This window comes from Mesoplodon bidens, assembly GCF_964165515.1.
Source record: "Mesoplodon bidens genome assembly, contig: HAP1_SCAFFOLD_240, whole genome shotgun sequence".
NCBI lineage: Eukaryota > Metazoa > Chordata > Mammalia > Artiodactyla > Ziphiidae > Mesoplodon > Mesoplodon bidens.
In genome coordinates, this window is record NW_027671802.1 from 538,313 (window position 1) to 561,511 (window position 23,199).

Here is a 23,199-nt window from a genome sequence, read left to right on the forward strand (position 1 = left end):
TTTAAAAACATGACTTATTCAATTCATAGAAAATTTAACCATCACCGCTAAAGGCACAAGCATGTGGTTGCACACTGGCGTTTCAGCCTAAGAAATAGAAGCCTTTTTCCCAGGAGGGAAAGGTTTGAGGTCTTTGGCCACACAAGTGATCTATTTAACGTGGATCTGAAGCCAGAGTGTGTTTCTAAACTTCCAGAACCACATTATCATGACATAAAGCTCAGACAGCCTTTATACTGCACATGGTATCTTTGGCTAAGCAGAAGAAAATAACCAAGAATGCTGAAGACAAAACTTCAGGAAAACCCTCCCAAACCACACCCTTACCTGCTTAAGCAAACTGTCCTTCAATTTGAAAAGGTTGAAGCTGCCACATCTCCCAACTGGGCCATCATCCCAACATTTAAAATTCTGCCCAGAGAAATCCCAGAAAGTTGGATTCAAAGTTGAAAGCGTTCATCTACTTGTCACAATGTTCAGCATCAACACTGGTGATCTGTGGAATCTACATATTGAAATTTACATTTGAAGAAAAAAACAAATCCGACCCTAAACATTCCCAAGGCTTCCTGTGCAATCAAAGGCCAGGTAGCCTAAAAAAGGATGGATCAAGTGCCCCTTGGTCCAGGCCACAGAGCCACCAAACCAAAATGGAAACTGTCTTAGAGGACCAACGAGGGTCTTTTGACGTCTCTGGTCCCAAAGGGAGGCTGCTGGAAATGATGCCAAGTTCACAGGTGGGGCTCGGAGCTCCGCCCCTCCACGGCGGGTGCAGCAGCACCCCGCCCCCCCATCTCCAGCATTTGCTGGAAGCGGGAGTCTACTTTCTCAACCCTAACCCAAAAGTTGGGGTTAGGAGTCTCCCCCCCAACTCCAGCGTTTGCTGGAAGCAAGAAGACTATTTTCTCAACCACGGGGGTCTCTAGCTCAACACTATGTGCAACATCTGCTCTGTCCTCCTAGGCGCCCGCTCTCAGCTCTTGGGAAACCAACTGGGTGCTCCTTGGACTTCACCTGCAAGTAACTGCGCTAACTACCAGAAAGTGCTCTCTAGCTAATGGAGAGGTCTCCAAGAGACGTGTAGATATAAACAACAGCACATTCAACCCACAACAACAACAAAAAACACCCCCAAACTAAGCATAGCCCTAGTGCTTCCAACTTCCCACCCACAGTCATGCCTTAAGGCCAAGGCAGGCACACTTCCAAGGGCTCACGGCACTATGGACCGGGGTGGGGGGACACGACGGGAGACGGGGGACAGGGGCACAGAGCTGGCTGAGGGTGTGGGCGCCAGGGCTCCGGGCCAGCCTGGGTCCTGCCACCCCAGTGCTCAGCCACACCTCCACGCTCAGCCTGCTGAACCGCGTTTTACTGTCACCATTCAACTCCCAGAGGGCTGATGCCAGCACAGAAAAATGCCTTTGCCCTGTGGGCTATTACATCACAATTGCTACTGACAAGTATGGTGGGGGAACTGCACAGGGCAGGGAGAGTCATCTGTCTTACAGAGGTTTTGAACTGTCAAAAGGGCAATTCCAGTGTGAGCCAGTCTTGCTGAGGAGCGTGGTGGGCTGTGGAGCACTGCTGGATTGCTACCTGTACGGGTATCAGCTAACCCCTCTGAGGCTCAGTTTCCTCATCCGAGAGTGGGCTAGTACGCGTTACTCCCAAGTGAAGATGTTAACAGGGTGAAAGGAGTTACTACAGATCACACGGGCTTAGGCAGATATCAGCTATCTTTCTATGTTGCTCTAGCAATAGAGGCCATCACTGTCATCAGCCGTGCTGGGTTGGGATACAGCAGTGTGGACAGGGAGTTTTGTGCAAGGTTCAACCCCTGCTCCCCGCCCATCAGCCCTCGGCTCCCGTGCCCTCTCAGAAAGAGACTGCTCAGGTCTGCCCCACTCCCATCCCTACTCTGCACAGACACTACCAACCCGCTACCTCACAGGGGCATCACTCTGCCCCAAACAGCACAAGTTAGTAGAGCTAATAACTACTCTCCTACTCTCTTTCTTGCTATTCAGATTCCAAAAGGGCTCATTAAAATTCCCCTGGTCGCCAAGCCCTGGGTTAGGTCAGATTTTATATCAGAGATAAGTGAGCCAGACTGGCCGAAGCAGCCTACCTGCCTGAACGGGAACGGAACATCAGAGAGGCCTGCCTTTCTTTTCACACCACGACTGAACAAGCCACCAAAGAGCCTGCAGTGTGAGCGGGAGCCAACGCAAACACCCTGCTGGAACACCCAGCCCAGCCCGCCACGTGGAGGGGGCTGGGCTCTGAGACACGCCCCCCATCCACAGCCAGTGTGTCCCCCACCCAAGGAGCAGAAGCCAGCGGATCCTGATCCAGGGCACCCACAAGGATGCTCACCTCGTAGCCAAGCCGGGAGGCCTGCTATAGGAGGGTCTCGCCCGCGTTCTTATTGACAATAAGTCTCCGCGCTTCCGGTGGCATCGGGCGGGACTGGGTGGTCTCTGGAGGGGAGCTTGACCATGTCAGCTGCGAGGCCTGGGAAGCTGGTAACAATTGCTGCAAACAGTCCAAGGGCTTCTGGTCCTGCTTGGCCGGCGAAAGATCATAGTCGGAACTGGGCTCAGGCCGCTTTCAAAATCTCCGGACGGTCACCTATCACGAAACCAGGCAGCGCACACATTTCAGGCTGTCCTTCCACCACCCGCCTGGTTCGCCTCCTCCCTGAGTTACAAACCTGAGTGGAGGAAAGCACTTTTCCTCCTCTCTGTCTGGGGGAGGCGGGGCGCGAGGAAGGGGTTGCATTTTTACTCGCTGGAAACTTCACCGCCACCCAGGAGACACGTCCCCTAGGAAGGGGCAGGGACGTTTTGGGGGGAGGGGTTCAGGAAAAGGAAAGCTTTGTCCCCAGAAGCAGAGAAGCAGGCAGGCGGGATGTGCCTGCACGGGCCCGGGGGGCGGGGGAGAGCCAGGGCCAAGAGGTACCTTGCCATCCGCATTGTCCACCTAGGAGTCCCCTGGCAGCGGCAAGCCCCGCCTGGGCTCCTGAGGGATCAAAGGCTTGGTTTTGCACGGTTGCTTCGCGGATGGTTTCTCGCTGTTGTCGGTGTATTTCTGCGGCAGGGGCGAAGGCTGCCGATCCATTTCTTCGTCCATGCACAGCACATCTGTCAGGGGGAGAAGCAGCGGGCGTTACACAGTTGTAGCCAGTGAGGAGAGAAAAGCCCATTGTTAGCACTGATCGTTGGAGCAGCTTCAGTTTTTAAAGATATACCAATTATGTTTTCAAAGCACTAATATTTTAATTATCCCACATTCAACCGGCAAATAGGCTAACCCACGAAACGCCAAATGGCAAGTCGCTTCAAAGGGCCGCAAGAGAGGGCAGAAGCCAGCCCTTCGTGCGCTCCCGTCCCCACGCGTGGGGGGCCTGGGTGCTCGGGACAGGGCGACTGCGGACAGCCTGAGGCTGGAATGAGGGCACTGACAAGCGCCCGGGGTCACCCAAGACTTCCCTTCCTGCCCAGCCGGGCTGGGTGATGAGGAGCAGCCCAGGAAGTCGAGCTCCCACCTCACTGTCCATTCCATAAGGAAGTGTGCAGGCTGAAAGGACCTCAGGAAGAAAACTCCCCGCTCGCCACACGCTACTCTTGTCAACTTGGATGGCGCTCAGGTCCCCTCCAGGGCCGTTTCCCACAGAGGGCGGGTGATCCACCCTCCAGGAGCGCCCCCCGCCCCGTGCGTACCTTGTTCATTGTCACTGCATTTAAGGGACTCCTCCAACCAGCTGCTGTTGCTTTTGGCCTCTGCCCTTTTCCTGCCAGGTTTCTCTTCGGAGATGCTATTGCCCTGGGGGGTGACCGCAGGCTGAACCGCCTGGGTCACTTCCTTCCTGCCCTGCCGGCCAGGTTTGCTCTCTGCTCCCGACGTTCTCTAAGGTGCAGCAAGCGGCGCTGCTTTCTGGGATGGAGCCCTGTTAATTCAATGCACACCTCAGGTTGGTCAGCTCACTATAATGTGGCTCTTCTAAGTGGTTAGAGGAACTGTTTGTCATTTCCCTCTCAGGCCAGTCAGCTAATGGACAAATAACTACAAATTAATGAAGAAGCCCCCCAGGGCGGGGGTGGTGGTGCGGGGAACAAACTGTCTTACACATCACTAACAGGGGTGGGGGAGGGGAGGGGTGTGGTCACTGTGTTGGCTGGAACTTGTAACCAAGTCTCGGGAGGGGGCCTATTTGCCTTTGGCCACCTTTGGGCTCCAGCCCCGGCAACTGGCTTTGGGGGGGTGGGGGGTGGGGAGGTGTGAGTGGCTCCCCCCAGGGATCCAGGGTGGGACTGGAACTTTCCACTGCTCCGCTCCAGGACTTCCGTAGGGTGCCCTGCGGGCCCGAAGCCAAACCGAGCTCACCTTTGGAGACCCGTCTCCGCTTGGCTTTCAGCAGAGAGTCCTCCGGGAGCACAGTGGTCTCAGTGTGGTTCCTATTGCCAGACACCTTGCGCTTTCTGTTCAGCCGGAGGGTGGGGCTGCGTGACGCGTCCGGGGCCGCCTGGTCGGCGGGGGACTCTCTGGGGGGCTCCGTGTCCATGTCCTCAGGAAGATCACTGTCTTCTGGGGCTTCGAAGGGGTCAGGTTTGCTTCCATCATAACGCTCCCCTAGGGGAGGGGAGACAACCCGGAAAGGAGGGAACAAAGGTCACCAAGAGCAGGCAGGACCCCCACGCCCAAGGCAATCTGCTACCAACAGACCACCCCCCTTTGGAGACCAGGGGCCTCACACGCCGGAAGCACAAAACCCTCAGAAAGACGTCCCAAAGGAAGGACAGCTGAACACAACCAGCAAAGAAAGCAGAAAATGAGGCGCGTAGCCCACTCACAATCCATCCTTCAAGGGTCAAGGTGAGGCATCTACACCATTCCTCTATAGGCATGTGAGATCACTCCCTAACTGCTTAACTCTCCAAGGTGGCTTACTTTTAAAGGGGGGGTGAGTGACCTCACAGTAAGATCCAACCAATCAGAGCGGAGCTACAAATGACTATGGAAACAGCTGCTAGTCAACAAAAAAGGCTGATGTCATCAAGAGACCAAATAGCCCCCAACTGCCATTTACACAGACATAGCACCAATGTTCACTTGGGTCAGCAGGGGCGAGGGTGAAGAAAAAGGGTAGGGAAAGAATGGTGGGAGGCTGGGAAGCTGGGGAGACCAAGGCAAGAGGAGCCTGGCAAAGGGAAAGGAAAGGCTTCCTGGTGCACACACAAGGGTCAAGGGCAATTTCAAAGAACTCAACCAGATTGCTACAAGTCCGTCTGTCCTCTTTCCACACCTGTGGGGGGAAAAGCATTTCACTGCCATCGAGGGGCTGCTCCTATTTCCTGTCTAGGAAGAAGGCCCTCAGTGACACCAGTCACCCACCTGGCACGTCTCCACGCCTTCCTTCCCAGGCAACAAGCATCTAAGGACATTTCAAAGACAAGACTCCAACCCCCTTCATGGGGGGTGGGGGGTGGGGGGGTGGCGGGCAGGGCTGAACTGCTCACACCCCAGCTCCGCCTGTGTTGCTCCTGCCCCCCTGCTCAATCTAGCATCCACTTGGGGCTTTTCCTCCAATCACCCCAGCCTAACATCACTCCTCACTTTTGCTCTAGCCAAAGAAACAGTTCAACTGCTTTGCTAGTCACATTGTTTCTAACACACAAATAATTCTATAATGATCACTGTGCTGTTAAAGAGTTCCCCGAAGATGACCCTGTGTCCATCACCGGCCGGGGGTGGGGGTGGGTGTATGAGTTTGGTATTTCATTAACACCTGAGCTAAGCTCCCACAGCCCGTTTTTCTAGATGAAATCATGGACACACCCCTCACATGCTGCTCGCATTCCTCCTCCTCTCCCTAGACCACTTCAAGTATCACTCCCACTTCTGCCCAGCCGGCTGGTCCCCTGATCAGCCTCTCTTGGGGGGCATTCCCAGCATTTAATGGCAGCCAGTTGTGGGGATGAACCTAACCCTGGCCTGGGCTAGCCTGACCTGTGTTCTCAATGGTGGAACACACTTAGCTTTTCTCCAAGGGTATCCCAAGGTGGGAGAGATCCCCATCTACTCTTGCCAGAATGGTGGAATCACCCCAACCGCGAGGGTCTCCTGTCATGGCAGCAGGAGAAACCCCAAACTCCTGGCCTGTGCTTACAGGTGATGCAGCCCAGGCTACCACAGGCCCGGTGAAGACGGCGTGCTGCAACTCTCACTCCGGCTGCTCTGTGACCCTCTTAAACACTTGCGCAGGAATGGCGCCACTTTACAACTCGGCCCCCTTCACTTGTAAAGTGCGAATGTTATTGCTAGCCTCCCTCCAGGGTGGGCTTCATAATCACGGGCCGGGCTCAGCACAGAGAAAGGCTGGAAAAATCCCTTTAACCAAAAGATGCCAAGACTTTCAGACCAGCCTGAATCTCAGGCCTGAAACGTAGGAAATTTTAAGAGGTGAGCCCTGCTGGTTACACCATTGGACTTCTCTGGTCCAATCAGCCTTCCCTAAAAGCTCCGTGGGAGGGGATCCATGGAGGAAGGGAAGGGCTACCTTAAGAACCCCCATGTCCAATTTGAAAGTTTCTTTTTCCAAACTAGGTCCATCCACCCATCCCCCAAACCCGGAGCCTTTTAGGGCAAAGACCTCAATTCCCCTCAGCTAAGGCCCCCCAAGACCTTACGCTAGTGTGACCTTACCCAGGCCAGTAATAACCCTGAAGGACACCCACCCCGATTGCCCAAGATCCCCATGGCCACCAGCTATGGGGTAGAGGCTCCGTGTCACTTGGAGCTTCTCAAAGACTGTTCTAACCATGACCCACAGGAGGATGACCCTTGAGGGCAAAGGAGTTGGGGAGATAAATAGATACACGGGGATCCTAACCATCAGGCTTTGCCATCATTGCTACTTTTGGCCCTTCTAAAAGTGGGAAGCCATGTGCCCTTGGTCACCCAGTCTAAGCAAGATGTGAACGTGGTCCCTGCAGCATGGTCCTATGACTCACAGCACATATATCCCAAATTCATTATGGTTGTACCATAGCATCACCTCACAGAAGCATCACCACAGCAACATTTACAAGTCACTGTGGCAGCAAAGCACCCTCACCACTGTTGAGCCATGCCCAGTGAGGCCTAAACAAGGTGAGAGGGTTCTGAGTCGCTGCAAGGCTCCCCAGGATTAAAATCCCCTTCTCTGTAGCTTAACTATAATAGCACCTCCAGTCAGGGCTAACCTTGCTCAAAGTTAAACCCGCTACACAAGGAGTGCAGGGGATCTCTGTTCCAAAGTAGTTTACAAACATGCAGGTGCTCAGCTGGAAGAGAAGTTCCCTGAGCAAAGAAGTTTCATGAAGCCCCTCAACTGAGGCTTCCTCCAGCTCCTGGCCAGGCACTGCCACTGAGCAGGTCCTAGGCCTGTCCCAGCCAAGTGGCTGGCAAGGGAGATGGTTACTCCAAGTTTGAGAAGGAAGGGACCAATGCCTCCTTGCCCCGCCCCATCTTCAAATGCCACTGAGGGTTCCTAGTGATGAACTTCCAAGTCTGAGGAACCTCCAAACTCATTTGGTGAACTTCCAAAATAAAAATTTCACTCAGCCACCCATGTGATCATAAAGAATAAATGAGTATCTCAGCCACTGTGTTTTCAAGTTAATTTCTTTTTTAAACAAGCCCCTAGCAACAAGATGCACCCGCACCAGGACAACCAGGGCCGCGCAAACAGCACCCACCACCTTAGAAGCTCCTGGGCCCTCCATGAGTAGGGGCTGCCTCAGAAGGGGGAAGGCATCTTGAAGGCATCCTGGACCCTCTCTGTGACCCCTGCCCGCCCCAAATCCCCGCCCCAGCTCCCATGTGCTCACAGCTCGGCTCTCGGCCACAACGACACCCATGAGAAGGACCTGAGCCCATATCAGCTCAAGACATGATGGCCCAAGAACAAGAAGGCCCATTCATATCCAGCTGAATGGAATGAACACCTGCTGGGCCTTGGACGTGGAGGCCGCAGTAAGAACAGTGGCCCCTTCAGGTGACCTTTCTTGACCAGCTATTTAGAAACCCCACGTCTCTACAAGACAGAGGGTGGGTGGGGAACCCACCTTCGTTGCCCCAACCTTTCAAACGGAGCCCCTCACCTTCCCCAACCCTTCTCCTGACCTCCCATGGTGGCCATTCATGGCTCACTGGGCCACGTCCCGGGTGCTCCAGGAAGAGACCCGTCGGTCGGTCTGAGATTGGAGGCAGGCGGTGGGGGGAGGGGGCTTTCGGAATCATCTGGGGCTCAGGCCCTGCTCCCCTTCAGCCACACCGAGTTCTCGTCTCCACGCTCAGCAGGAAAGACTGGGAAGGATGCACACAAACGTCTCTGGGAAGAAGGGCGGGTGAGGCCACTGAGACGTGAAGGGCAGCGGCCACCCTGGGTTTGGCCACGTTGCTGGAGAAAAGGGCAAAAAGACTCGAGGCCGGTTACCTGCCCGCTCCCTTCCTCCAGCCTCCCTCACCGTCCACCCACAACAGGCAGATCCCCTCCTCAGAAAAGTGCATCCCCGTGAACTTGGCCGTGACCACTTTTACCACATCTCTCTGAGAAACTTCCCCAGGAGCTGAGTTATGAGGCCACTCAGGAGGGTAAGGGTTGCGTGTCAGCTGTGAGCACAGGCAAGGAGGCAGGCCTTCTTGCTGCTTCACTCCAGGGTGGCCTGGACCCTCCGTTTTTCATTCCAATCCCGAGGGGGAGGAGCTCGGAATCGTCTACTCCAGGCACATCAAGAGCCCCATCCCTCGGGTAAGGCCGCCACTGACTAGCCCCAGAAATCCCCTTCTACGGGAGCCACGTAGGACACACCGGTCCCGCTGTGGCTTACCCAGAACCCTGGCCACAGGCCTTTCTCTGACCCCAAACATAAGCTGGGGGAGGGCAGTGCTCCAAGCAGCACAGAGAAGCACACGCTGCTGCTGACCACAATTCTCCCGAACTGCATCAGGCACCCACGACCTAAGCGTGCGGGCGAACGCCGACCCTACGACCGGGTCCAAGGGCCTGGGCCTCCCAAACGTGCCCACCACCCCCGACTGTCCCGTCTCAGGAGGACTGCACGCCCACCCTGTCCTCGACGTTCACCGAGGTGCCCTCACTCACCATCACCGGTGAGGTTTCTGGGGTCCGGAGCAGGCTGCAGGCCACAAGCACGCACACTGAAGAAAGCGGGAGAAAGACCTCCACTTGCTGCCAACGCATCTCATTCGCCCAGGAAGTCTCGAGGGCCAAGCCCGAAGTCAACCCCAGTTGGGGAGCAGCTGATGGGACCGCAGAGTGTGACTCGAGGCCAACACGAGCTTTCTCTCCAGTTCGGCCTCCAGAACAGAACACACCCGTCTGGTGGGAAGAACGGCCTCGTTGATCCCACGGCTTGGGAGCGTGGTGTCAGCTCCTCATGACTGCAAACGAGCCTCCACAGAACACAATGATGCTCATCTCTCTGGGGCCTTCATCAGCCCTCATCGCACTTGAACGAAACCTCTGCCTCTGGAGGGAGAATCCGAGTACTCTCCACTCCCTCCCACAGGAGACTGTCACTCTGGAGGGTCTGGCTCTGGCTGCAAGTGTCATTCAACTGCTACCAAAAACCCGTGTCCGTACCTGCTACAGAACAGAACACATACCTGCTACGCCGGAGGTCCTGCACTGCCATTCCTCTGCTCTACTGTATCAGACTATGACTAACTACAGGACTAGCATTGCTCCGGAAAAAGGAGACGCGTGCCAGGAAACAGCATTTCATAGGTGCTTCACTCCTGGATGTCGCAACGCTCCAAAGGACAACCAGCCTTGCAATCCACAGCTGGGAAGGGTGGCCAGAGCAGCCCGTTCTCCGAACAGCCAGCACCCAGACGCTGGGCCGTCGGAAGCGTACTGCTTCCTCTCACCTCCCTCGGCACTGGGAGCAGAACCGCCCCGTTCCCACCGACGTGGTACCACACGCGAGCCGCCTGGGTTCACTTACATCTCTCACTGTCGTTCTGGTCGGCAATGGCCTCCTCCGGGGCGACCGACTTTGGCTTTTTGTGCTGACTTCCTTTCAGCCTTTCCCAGTCAGCGGGGCTGAATTTGCGCACCTCGGAGTCTTTGGTCGTGGGGTGGCCGCCTTCTCGCTCTTTCATCTCCAACTCTGAGAAGCGCATCACTGCACGCTACAAAGAGAACGGAGATGGAAAAAAGACACACCTTACCACCAAAGCTATTTCACTGCCCTTACCTTAAAGGAAAGTATCTTCAAAGAAAAGTTTGCCCAAAACCAACCACAATTTATGATACAACTGAGATATTTTAAAATTGAACGATAAAAACGTAAGAGTGTCTATGTGTAACTAGTCACACACTCTTTCTTCGTAAAGCCATATGTATGTAGAGATATATGTGGTGTGTATGTAAAGCCATACATACACTGTGGCATACAGACAGACATTCTCTTTCGAAGGTAAATAAAACAAAACAAAAACACAACGCAAAGAAAGCGAAACAAAAACACAACAGAAAAGAAAACAAATGCACAGTGAATAAAGATGACCATGGCCCACAAACTTCCCTTTGTATATTTGGAAATGAAATTTAACTCAAAAGGTTTATGGAAGATTCTAGTAATAAAAATTTGAAGAACTGACCTCACAGTAAGCAGCGGGTAGACATAAAATACTGTCCTCTTGTAATCCTTCCATCTATGTAATTAAAATGGGCACTCAATGGATCATTTAGATAACTTCATCCATTTTTATAAGCATAAACCAATTTTTTTCTTAACATTGCAAAACAATTTGTCTTTGTGTTTTAATTAAAAGTAAAATATCTTAAGGAAATTCCTATACAACATCTATCATTCACTAGCAAGTTAAATACATACTCTATCCCTTTAAGCAAGGTTTGTGTTTTTGTTTTGTTTGTTTGTTTGTTTTTTGGGTGGAAAAAAAAATTGCACGAATCTCACAGACATGCGGCCGCTACACACCTCCACCAAGTATCACGTAAGGCATTCTAAGCAGCGCTTTTAGGTATATTTGTTAACGTACAGTAACGGCAGAGAAATCAAAGCGATTGATAGGTAAATGTCATGCAGTCTTCTAGACATCCTTCGCAATAATTAAAACTTCCGTTATCAGCATTCGAGTGGAGTTCGCTTAAAATCTACAGAATAACTTCAAGTATCCACTTACGTCCCCTTACTGGACACATTTCAAACATTTCAATTACCCTAAGCTTCATTAACCAAATCAGCCCGGTGTCCTGCCCTATCATACCCCCGGCCCCCTCCTCTTCACACATTAAAAAAACCTGACAACTGGTCAGGCTCCTGAAATTCAGGTTGGGGGGGCTCACCTGCAATGCCCGCTGCTCCCGGCCGAGCTGACTGGAGTCTCCGTACAGTCCGGTAGCGACACACTTGAACCGGTCACCCACGTAACCAGCGGAGTTTGCGATTCTCTTTGCCAGCTTAGATGGCTTCGGGTTCAGAACTTTGCCATCGGTTGATCCTGCCTCGTCAGCTCCGTCTTTCGTGTAGGTGGGGGTGACGTCCACACTCGGTGGGGCACTGCCCACGCAAAACGGTTTGGGATCCTCTTGGGTTTTCCCGAAAGTGACCGCAGAGCCGTCGCTCCCCAGGGTCGGCTCCAAGAATGGAGTCGAGACCGGCGTCGCCAGGTTCTCCTTGTTGGTTACCACTGGAACATTCTCCTTGCTTAAGCCGGAAACAGGCTGGCCCGGAGCCTGTTTGAAAGTATAGGCTTCGTGGAAGTCAGTGATGCGCCCCAACTCCTCTCTCAGGGCAATGAAATCCCGGTGTGGCTGTAGGGCCACATTTTACTTTTTTATTTTTAATATATGTTCACATGTTTCCATAAAGGATCCAAGGTGGCCCATAACGTAAGGACACACAATATTAGCTTTAAAAAAACATGAAAAAAAAAAAAGGGAAATCATGATCCTGGAAATGGGTTGCATCCTTTTAAGGGGTGAGAATAACAGAATGAGTGAGCCAAAGATTTGGGAGAGGATCTCACATTTCCAAATGTCCAAATCTTAAAATTGCACCAAGTGGGAATGTAGCTGTGGCAATATTAACCTGAGAGAGCTCTATGATCGTTTTCTTTACTCATCACTTGGTTGCAAGGTTATAAATGACAGGGTAAGTGAAGGAGGGCAAGTAGACAGATAAGAGTCATTTCCTGATTCTCAAAAGAAGGGGCATCACCTAGGGAAGGGGACTCCAAAACGCTACAGGAATCGTCTGGATATACTAAATTTCCTAGGTGGCAAAAGTATCTCATTTGACCCTAGGAGCCAAATGGAACTTAGAAAAGTAGTGAAAAGCTACTCAACTGAATGCAAGTCATAAGACTAGGAGCATGTCAGTGAAAAGTTCAAGGGAAGATGCTGTGGAAGAGCAGTTCACCTTGTGGTTGAGCATCCTCAGAGCGTGCAATGCGAGGTGCAGTACCTGCTCTGTCTCACAGGTACCCTCCAACCTCTAAACGCATCTCTCCTGGGAAACTGAATTCAAAGAGTCAATTTAAAAAAAAGATAGGGCTTCCCTGGTGGCGCAGTGGTTGAGAGTCCGCCTGCCGATGCAAGGGACACGGGTTCGTGCCCCGGTCCGGGAAGATCCCACATGCCGCGGAGCGGCTGGGCCTGTGAACCATGGCCACCGAGCCTGCGCGTCCGGAGCCTGTGCTCCGCAATGGGAGAGGCCACAACAGTGAGCGGCCCGCGTACCACAAAAAATAAATAAATTAATTAATTAATTTAAAAAAGATAAAAGTCTCTAGTAGAGAAATTTTATCAGAGCCTAGTATTAAGAGCTGTAGAGCCACAAGTTTCCCACGATACAGCCTTAGCAGAGGCTGTTAAGGCAGTGACAGAAAATTTGTACCGAGGGAAATAGCAGAAGAGTTTGCCTACAATTCACGAAAAGGATCCCTGCACTTGGCCTGAAGGAAATCAGCAAAATTTGTAACAGCTTGTGTATTTGTATGCGGGATGGAGAACGAGTTTAATTTTTTAATTTCTCTGAATTATCACATAAGATTCAGAAGATGCTCTCTCTGCCTAGAAGCCACCCCACTGGGATAACTATACCTACGGAGTGCCTTTGCCTATGACTCCTACTTGCTAACAGACTGGCAGCCTGGCCCCAGGGCCTGGTCGCTGCTCCCAGTGCAATGGTGGATATGGTGTCAACGGTTGCAAAATCAAAGCCCCTTACATCCTCTCCATGCCTCTGTCCCACCCCCCACCCCACTCACCATTGATGTTCAGGAAGGGGAAGGTGTCCTGGATGGGAACGTGGTGCTGTGACTGGTCCAGCTCATCTTCCTCATCTTCTTCATCCACACCATTATGTTTCTCATCCCAAGGAGCAGATCCAGTGGATCCTACCCGAGAAACACACACACACACACACACAAAGGTCAAAAGTGAGGCGCTCACGTTGCACTGTCTTCCCTGCAGCTGACCCACTGTTCAAGCTAGGCACTGCCAGCACAGAGGTTCCTTGGGTTCAGTGTGCACCCTCAATGCCAAAGAGTGGGAACCAAGGGTGTTCACCCCACTCCCAGCTCCTCCTACGGAGCCCAGTGCAAGCTCTCATCCCCTCCCCTATCCAGGAGCTGCAGACCCTACTCCCTTCTCCTAGAAATCTTTTAATTCCTACTCTAAACCCCTTTCTACACATTCGCATCCCTTCTAAGGACCCAAGGAGCACAGCTTCTCTCCTTTATAAGCTTACTGTGAAGACAGACCCTTCCCTCATGGCAGAGCCTCACTAGATTCACTGGAGGTCAAGTCTAAATTATCTGGCTCTTAGTCGGAACTGGCTAAACATTGAGTAAATATAGGGATCAGGTGGTATTCTCCTAGGAAAAAATACCATACAAATTAAATGATCACTTACCCATCATTTATAAAGAGAACTTAATAGCCTTCATAATGTCATGGCAATTGACTCTTACAACAGCCTTTGAAATACGCAGGAAAGATGAGAACCCAGATTTTATAGTGGAAGAAGCTGAGGCTCAAAACGTTGAATGACTTGATTCAATGTCCCACAAGTAGTGAAATGGAAAGACCGAGGTTTATAACTCAGACCTTCTAAGTTTTAAGCCCTCCTTCTTCTAAACTACCTGGCCTCTCTTCTCAGTGTTGAGTCCCAAGAGAAGTTATTTTTTATAGAACTCAATACCCCCTCTTCTTTCTAATGCTTTACTGTTCCACTGGGTGGGCAGGAAGACTGTGCTGAGTTTATATCTTTTGTTCTCTGGGTTCTTTCTAGGGACAGCATTTCTTGCTTTATTTACCAGTCTTCAACTTTGTAAGCGAGGCGACTTTCAAGTCGACTATCGCTTTTAGGGTTCAGCCCGGAACCTGGCACACTGTCCACCTTCTCCCCAGGAGCTGGGGCCTCACCGGGGTTAATGATAGAGCCCTGGGGCTGGGAGATGTCACACACTTGATATATCTTCACTGGGTTCATGGGCACCTCCTTGGTGCCGTCGTACATCAGGTTGAATTCCCTGCTCTTGTTGAGCGCACAGCGGAGCTGGGCCTTCCATTTAGCTGGGTCGGGGTCGTCCACCCCTTCCTGGTACTTCCCCTGTCTCCACAGCCCAGGCCTGAGGGATACGAAACTGCAGTGAGTGCCTGCTTGTTGCCCAGAAACACTGGAAAGTGTGCCCGCCCTACCTCGTACAGACACAGATACACACAGCCCTGCCTGACCGCCCCATCACCCCAACTCCAATTTACAGAGACTGCAGCAGAAAACACCATGTTGGGGACCAGGCAAGGCAGGGCCTGAGAGAAACTAAGCCAAATGCAAATACAGTATTTTAAAAAGAGGAGCCTCATCTCAAGTGCTTGTGCCAGCATCATCTGTCAAGACTACAATGGCCTTAATGAAGGGTTGAAAATAAAGAAAAATCTGGAACAAGTATACACCAAAATACTAATGGTAACTTTTGGATAGCAAGACTTCAGGTAATTTTGTTTTGTTTTGCTTGCCTTATTTGTTTTTCACATGAATTGCTTATATAATAAGAAGAGAAAGGGAGGTGGCGTATGATATGAAGAATTTAGGCTTGCTGTTCCCTCTCCCTTCAGTCTTTAATCTGATGCACAAATAACTGTTGAAACCAAGTACCTTTAGGAGTAGCAGCCCATAGGAGGGCAGGAAGCACGCTCTGGGGGTTCAGCTGGCCTCAGTGCGAGGCTGAGGGCCTCAAGTCCTAATAAACTCATACCACCTGCCTTTCCCTGCTTCCTCAAACTCCCACATTGGGAACATTTTGCTGGGAACACCAGTGGCTGGTGGCCTGGGCCAAAACCAGTGTGGCCCCGCCTCTCTGGTTTTCAATTTCCAGGTCTAACAGGCATCTATGTGTCTGTTCACGGGATATCAGCCCTCCCCCACTGTTAACGTATCTCAGATGTCTACACTTTCTTCAGGGCTGTGACGTATGTGCTGGTGCAGAAAAGGGGGATGTCTTTTGCAGAGGACTCAAGATCAAGAGAACGAGATGGACCGGCCAGACTGCTCCCACTTGATGTTAGGAAGATAAGGTGGCCATGTAGTTAGAATTCTGCAGCGGAACATAGCCTATAGAGTCTATGGGTTTGTGGATCCACAACTTTTATTTTTTCAGTAATGCCAACCAAGCTCGTAAGAGACTGACATATAATCCAGAATGCCAGTCTACTCGTTTTCAAAGGGGGATAAAGCTGGTCAGTGACCAGCATGGTTAAGTCCAATAACCTGGACATAACCATGTATGATCTCAACCAGTAACTCCTGTATCTGGTTTCTAATGACAATTCCAAGAACATAAGACCCACTCAACATTTAAATCCAAATTTTCAGATGACTCCATAGCTAAATGGAAATGATTTGATATTGAACTCTAAATCTGCATTATCTAGACTATCTCTTACCCAGTTGGGTAACCCAGAAGCGACAGTAAAAGGCTCCTGCTTTCCCAAAAATCACACGGCGTAAAAATGAAAAGCACTGGAAAGGCAAGACCCCCAGTGAATTTGCAAAGCTGCTCTTGTGTCTTTTTCTTTTTGACCTTGAAGCCAGGAGAAATTCTAAAAATACAAATGTATTAATTTTTAAAACTTGACTTTACTGAATATTGTTCAGATCCCCAAGCCTACAAAAATAATTTTATTTTTTTAAAAATGCTCCCTCTTCAGACTATACTACAAAGCTACAGTAATCAAGACAGTGTGGTACTGGCACAAAAACAGAAAGATAGATCAATGGAACAGGATAGAAAGCCCAGAGGTAAACCCACGCACATATGCTCAACTTATTTTTGATAAAGGAGGCAGGAATGTACAGTGGAGAAAGGAAAGCCTCTTCAATAAGTGGTGCTGGGAAAACTGGACAGGGACATGTAGAAGTATGAGATTAGATCATTCCCTAACACCATACACAAAAATAAGCTCAGAATGGATTAAAGACCTAAATGTAAGGCCAGAAACTATCAAACTCTTAGAGGAAAACATAGGCAGAACACTCTATGACATTAATCACAGCAAGATCCTTTTGGACCCACCTCCTAGAGAAATGGAAATAAAAACAAAGATAAACAAAAGGGACCTAATGAAACTTAAAAGCTTTTGCACAGCAAAGGAAACCATAAACAAGACCAAAAGACAACCCTCAGAATGGGAGAAAATATTTGCAAATGAAGCAACTGACAAAGGATTAATCTCCAAAATTTATAAACAGCTCATGCAGCTCAATAGCAAAAAAACAAACAACCCAATCCAAAAATGGGCAGAAGACTTAAATAGGCATTTCTCCAAAGAAGATATACAGACTGTCAACGAACACATGAAAGAATGCTCAACATCATTAATCATTAGAGAAATGCAAATCAAAACTACAATGAGATATCATCTCACACCAGTCAGAATGGCCATCATCAAGAAATCTAGAAACAATAAATGCTGGAGAGGGTGTGGAGAAAAGGGAACACTCTTGCACTGCTGGTGGGAATGTGAATTGGTACAGCCACTATGGAGAACAGTATGGAGGTTCCTTAAAAAACTAAAAATAGAACTACCATATGACCCAGCAATCCCACTACTAGGCATATACCCTGAGAAAACCATAATTCCAAAAGAGACATGTACCAAAATGTTCATTGCAGCTCTATTCACAATAGCCCGCAGATGGAAACAACCTAAGTGTCCATCATCGGATGAATGGATAAAGAAGATGTGGCACATATATACAACAGAATATTACTCAGCCATAAAAAGAAACGAAACTGAGCTATTTTTAATGAGGTGGATAGACCTAGAGTCTGTCATACAGTGTGAAGTAAGTCAGAAAGACAAAGACAAATACCGTATGCTAACACATATATACGGAATTAAAAAAAAATAAAAATGTCATGAAGAACCTAGGGGTAAAACGGGAATAAAGACACAGACCTACTTGAGAATGGACTTGAGGATATGGGGAGGGGGAAGGGTAAGCTGTGACAAAGCGAAAGAGAGGCATGGACATATATACACTACCAAACGTAAGGTAGATAGATAGTGGGAAGCAGCCGCAGAGCACAGGGAGATCAGCTCGGTGCTTTGTGACGGCCTGGAGGGGTGGGATGGGGAGGGTGGGAGGGAGGGAGATGCATGAGGGAAGGGATGTGGGAACAGATGTATATGTATAACTGATTCACTTTGTTATAAAGCAGAAACTAATAAAAAATAAATGAATAAATAAATAAATAAATAAAATACAAAAAATACAAAAATAAAAATGCTCCCTGCCTCAAAGGAGTTTACAATCCCTTAAAGGAGACAGATGAGTCAATAGATTAGAAATATAGATACTATGTGAACATCAGTAAAACTGCCTAATCCATAAAGAGTCGGGGGGTAGGTATGGTTGGCCAAGTTTATCAGAATTTATGATTCTAGGGCTGAATCTTGAACATGGGTAGAAATTAACCAGGTGAGAAGCGTGGGTCAAGATACTCTAAGCAGAAGAAGCTTTATGAGCAAAGGCAGAGGCTGAAAAGCACAGTGCTTAGGGGACCTACAAGCAGTTCAGCTTGCGTGGAGGCAGCATGAGATGAAAGTCTGGGCTTGTAAGTAGGAACCATGCCAAGGAGTTTGGACCTGATTCTTAGAACACTGAGAAACACTGAGAGATTTAAGCAGGTTGTGATGGGATCAGATTTAAGTTTTAGAAAGAACCCTCTAGCTGCAGGACTGAAAAGGGTTTGAAGGGAGGCAAGGCATGAAGATAACACATAGTCTCTATATAATCCATATAATAGTGTCACTAGGGTCTGAACTAAGGAGGTGGCGGTAGGGATAGAGGATACAGGTAACGAAGGAGCCGTTAAAGACGCTGACTTGACAAAGCTTGATGAGGAACTGATTCCTTGAAGAAGGTGAGAGAGAAATCAAGGATGATTCCCTGGTTTAGGGTTTGGGAGACTGGGTGGGTGGTGATGCTGGCCACTGAGATAGGAGCAGGTTTAGAAAGATGATTTCCCTTTGGAAATGTCGGAGTTCAAATGCCTGTGGAAGGCCTAGGGGAGAAGGCCCAGCATGCCCAGGGCAGTTTTTTATCCCCACTCACCTCTCACATCACCTGAGGGACTCTCCCTGCCTGCCTCCAGCCTGGAAGAAGGTCCACCAGATTACTGACATCTCTGCCCTGTGGGCAAGGACCAATTTCTTTTCATTTCTGTATCCCTGCTCAGGCTTTAGCACACAGTTGGTCAATGTGTATTTGTTGAATTGCCTCAAATTTACAGAAATACACTTCTTGGGGAATGAATAAGTTGCTATTACAGATGCAAGACCAGAAAAACAGCCATGAGCAGAAGGCCAAGGAGACACTGCAGAAAGTGCTGGAGGAGAAAATGTGTTGCAGAACAGCAACTGCAGAGCAAACAGGTGTGGGGATGCTCCATAATCCTTGGGGCTGGGAACCCTGGGGCAGTCTGGGTGGCAAGGGAGCCAGCTGCACAACTCCCTGGAACCCCCAAGGCACCACGCTCTCCTCTGATCTCCCTCAGCGGTCCCTGGCCCTGGCCGAGCACAAGTGTGAAGAGTGGAAGAGCCAGTACGAGAGTCACCCCCAGCATGCAACTGTCCCCTACCCTGCCAGCCCAGTAATCATGAATGCCGTCTTCCTTCTCTTTTTTACAATGTGGTACATATGGATTTTTTTTTGAATGAGATTTAACCAGCTTTTAAACCTTTCTTCTTTCTAACAATATCAGTACTCTCTGACTTTCCAAATGCGCCTTTTCAAGTTGATTTAATTTATGGAAAAAATCACCCTTCATACTTTCCCTTTCTTTTTTAAACCTCCCCATGGTAGTGTAATGTAGTAGAAGGAGATTTGGCCTGGGAGTTTGGACACCAGGGTTCTAGCTGCAGTAACCCACAGTTACACACGTTATATTATTAAAGAAAAAAGTAACTTACAGAAATGTATGAGGCCATTATGCACATACACACAAACATATATTCACTCATATATCCATAAAAAAGTAGTCTGGAAGGTTCTATAAAATGTTAAAGGTGTTCATCCCACGGTGGAGGAGATATATGTTAACTATATTACCCTCTTAAATTTTTACAGTAAATATATATTACTTTTATAATTTAAAAAGCCAAACTTTTCATTTTTAAAAACCTAAAACATGAAAGAAAACTGGAAAACCAACAAAATTAAAACAATCCCTAAGTCTGAGGCGACGATTTTTTTATCCGAGTCCAAGTGATGAATGAAAATACTAAGAATGGTGTGTGACACCTTAAAGTATAGAAAAAAATACAGTAAGGCAAGTAGGCATTAAGATAATAGAATATAAAAAGTTACCCAGATATATTCAGACAATGGACTACTATTCCAGTAATAAAAAGAAATGAATTACTAATATGAGCTACACGGATGAGTCACAACAACATGAGGAGCCAAAGAAGCCACGTGCAAAAGGGTACTTGTTGTATGCTTCCATTCATATGAATTTCTAGAATAGGAAACACTAATACATAGTGAAAGAAAGCATGTCAGTGGTTGCCTGATGCCAGGCCTGGGAAACTGACTGCAAAAGGACAAGAAGGAACTTTTTGCAGGTATTGGAAGTGTTCTGTATCTTGACTTTGGCGACGACAATAGAGATATACACATTTGTCAAGACTTATCAAATTACATGCTTAAAACGGGTACACCTCGTTGAATGTAATTCATACTTCAATAAAGTTGATTTTAAAGTTAAATTAAAAAGTCACCTATGGGGACTTCCCTGGTGGCACAGTGGTTAAGAATTCGCCTGCTAATGCAGGGGACGTGGTTTCAAGCCCTAGTCTGGGAAGATCCCACATGCCGCCGAGCAACTAAGCCCGTGCGCCACAACTACAGAGCCTGTGCTCTAGAGCCCGTGAGCCACAACTACTGAGCCCGTGTGCCACAAGTACCGAAGCCCACGTGCCTAGAGCCCATGCTCCACAACAAGAGAAGCCACCACAGTGAGAAGCCGGCGCACTGCAACAAAGACACAATGCAGCCAAAAATAAATTAATTAATAATAATTTTTCAAAAAATAGTCACCTAGACGTCTGAGTGAGACAGAGTTCCTTTAAGCTTTCAGTCCCAGCTCTTCTCTGAAGCCTCCCCTCATCTACCCTGGCAGCATGTGACCACTTTGCATCTCTTTAACACCTTATATTTATCGGTTCCATTCAGATTGGATGCTTGAAAAGTTTTGTATATTTTATGTCTATCTTCCATTCAACTTGGTTCCTCTAAGGCAGGAACAATCATCTCTTTCATAAATTGAGACCATTACAAAAACAGAATTATGTTCCCTTTCCTCTCAATCAGGGGAATTTGAAGTAGGATTGATGAAATCCTGGAAATCATAAGCAAAAATGTCATTTCTGCATTTTTATGGCCACAGGGTCCTGTTTTCATCAGATTCTTGAAGATATCACAGAGCCCAACAATGTTAAGAATCTCTGCTTTGAATCCATGTGCTTTCACCCAGCTCTGTGGTACAAGGCACCCTGCCCCTGGGGCAATCTGTCTGTGGTCCCTGCAAAGATGATAAACCCACATCAGAGACACTCACTCTTCTGCATGTCAGTGGACTCCACTGCCAGCTCTTCCTCCACAATGACGTCACTCTCGCCATCTTCAAGATTCATTTCTGTCTCATCTAGAACACTGTCTTCTTCCTCTTCCTCCTCCTCATCTTCCTTGGAGACATCCTTTAATGTGGCAAGTAGTCTGTTGTAACCAGAAACTTGTTCTGGTTCACTCTATGCTTCACTTTCAGAACTTGAAGTATCTATAAACTCTCCGACTAAAAGGAAAATGGGGATTTTAAAAACAAAAATTATACTGTTCCTGTTGCTACCCCACGACTATCATCAGGCCCACAGTGGAACCAAGTTCAGACTTTTCTAGATAAAAACTAGCTTTTCTGCAAATATGCAGTCCTATCTATTCAACCAGACCGAGCACCAAATTTGTTTCAAACAGCTAATCTAGCTATGATTCTAGAAGCGCTTCCTCTTCTTTGAACTGCTCATGTTCCACATGGGAAGACAGCAAACTAAACACATGGAGCTTTAGGTTATAAGGTGATCTAACCTATGTGTCAGACATTTGGCACCTTTAAAGGAGCAACAGGAAAACTTACAACAAAAAAGTGTACTTTATTTCTGAGTCTGTGGTAATGAAATAAGACCTTTGATGATTTTGCACTCTACTTTATGTTAAGCAAACATGACATTCCCTCTTAGGATTCACCAAGAGCCCTCTGGTAAGCCTCCTTAACAGGTTCTAACAGGCTAATCTCTCAGGACAGTTTCATACTCTATACTATATTAGTTATCACAATGGCATTTTAACAGACATCTGCACTTAAAACTAAGCAATATTACTAAAGTATAGCTTACATCTAAAATGAAAGAGAGTGGAAATGTAGCCAAACTTTAGTACCATATATAATCTTAAAAGTAACAGTCCAGAATCTACTATCATAAAGAAGGTATAAAGCATTACCAGTTGACAAGTCTGTGGTTTTGCTTCCTTTCTGGAAACCCTGAGAAGAAACAGGCAATGTTAAACTTTAACTACTGGTAGGTAGCAATTAGGAAAAGTCTAATGATACAACTTTAAATGAACATGGCAGACTATACCGTTATAAATACATTATATCTATTGTCAAGTAAAAACTCCATATGCATTTGGACAGGTCTTGGAAGGATATGCCAAATAGATAATAAGAGACGAATGAAAAAGTCTAACAAGACCACATGACAAATACTACAGTCACACAGTAACAGGCTCTCATCCAAAAGACGGGAAATTTTGGCAAATAAAAGCCCTCGGGGTTCACCTTTTCTAGCAAATTTCTTAAGTAGACTATCCCTCTAATTGTTGATAAAGCAGCCCAAAGGGGGGGGGATGAGCACTAAGATCATAACTGAGAGTCTGGACACTTAGAGAGGAACCCACAACTACCCAAACATTAGTTTCCTCATGGTCATTGAATAGATAGGCGATGTCGAGGGTCCCAAGCAATTCTTTTTTTATTTTTTTAAACTTATTTATTTATTTTTGCCTGCTATGGGTCTTCGTTGCTGCGCCCGGGCTTTCTCTAGTTGCGGCGAGAGGTGGCTTCTCTTGTTGCGGAGCAGGGGCTCTAGGCTCGTGGGCATCAGTAGTTGCACCACACCGGCTCAGTAGTTGTGGCTCGCGGGCTCTGGAGTGCAGGCTCAATAGTTGTGGCGCACGGGCTTACTTGCACCGCGGCATGTGGGATCTTCCCGGACCAGGGCTCGAACCCCTGTCCCCTCCCTTGGCAGGCGGATTCTTAACCACTGCGCCACCAGGGAAGCCCCCAAGCAATTCTTTAAAAACATAGAAAACGAACACAAGCTTATAAAACCTCTGCCCAGTCGCCACACAGGAGGCGTGCCGTCTAGCATAAAACTACAGGCTCAACAAAGGGTAGGAAGACCGGCGAAGAACCCCACCTCAGGCGGGAAGCCGCCAGGATCCCCGGGCGAGCTAGGCCGGCGCCGGGGCAGCGTGGCACGCGGCGGGAGCTGCCCTGTCACTACCCCCGGGGCACCGGCGGACCAAACGCGGG

The 23,199-nt window shown here is 48.7% G+C and overlaps 1 protein-coding gene across 1 annotated transcript; it reads right to left on the bottom strand.

Moving 5' to 3' along the window:
• Positions 1 to 1,959: 1,959 nt before the first annotated feature.
• On the bottom strand, positions 1,960 to 13,390 carry LOC308611040 (BCL-6 corepressor-like; the record flags this gene model as incomplete). Its single annotated transcript, XM_081259985.1, has 5 exons — positions 13,309 to 13,390; positions 11,384 to 11,773; positions 10,017 to 10,203; positions 4,390 to 4,635; positions 1,960 to 1,964 (listed from the first exon to the last, which is right to left on the bottom strand). The coding sequence occupies exons 1-5, from the start codon at positions 13,309 to 13,311 to the stop codon at positions 1,960 to 1,962; spliced, it is 831 nt and encodes a 276-aa protein (XP_081116111.1). The 5' UTR covers positions 13,312 to 13,390.
• Between the last annotated feature and the right edge of the window lie 9,809 nt (positions 13,391 to 23,199).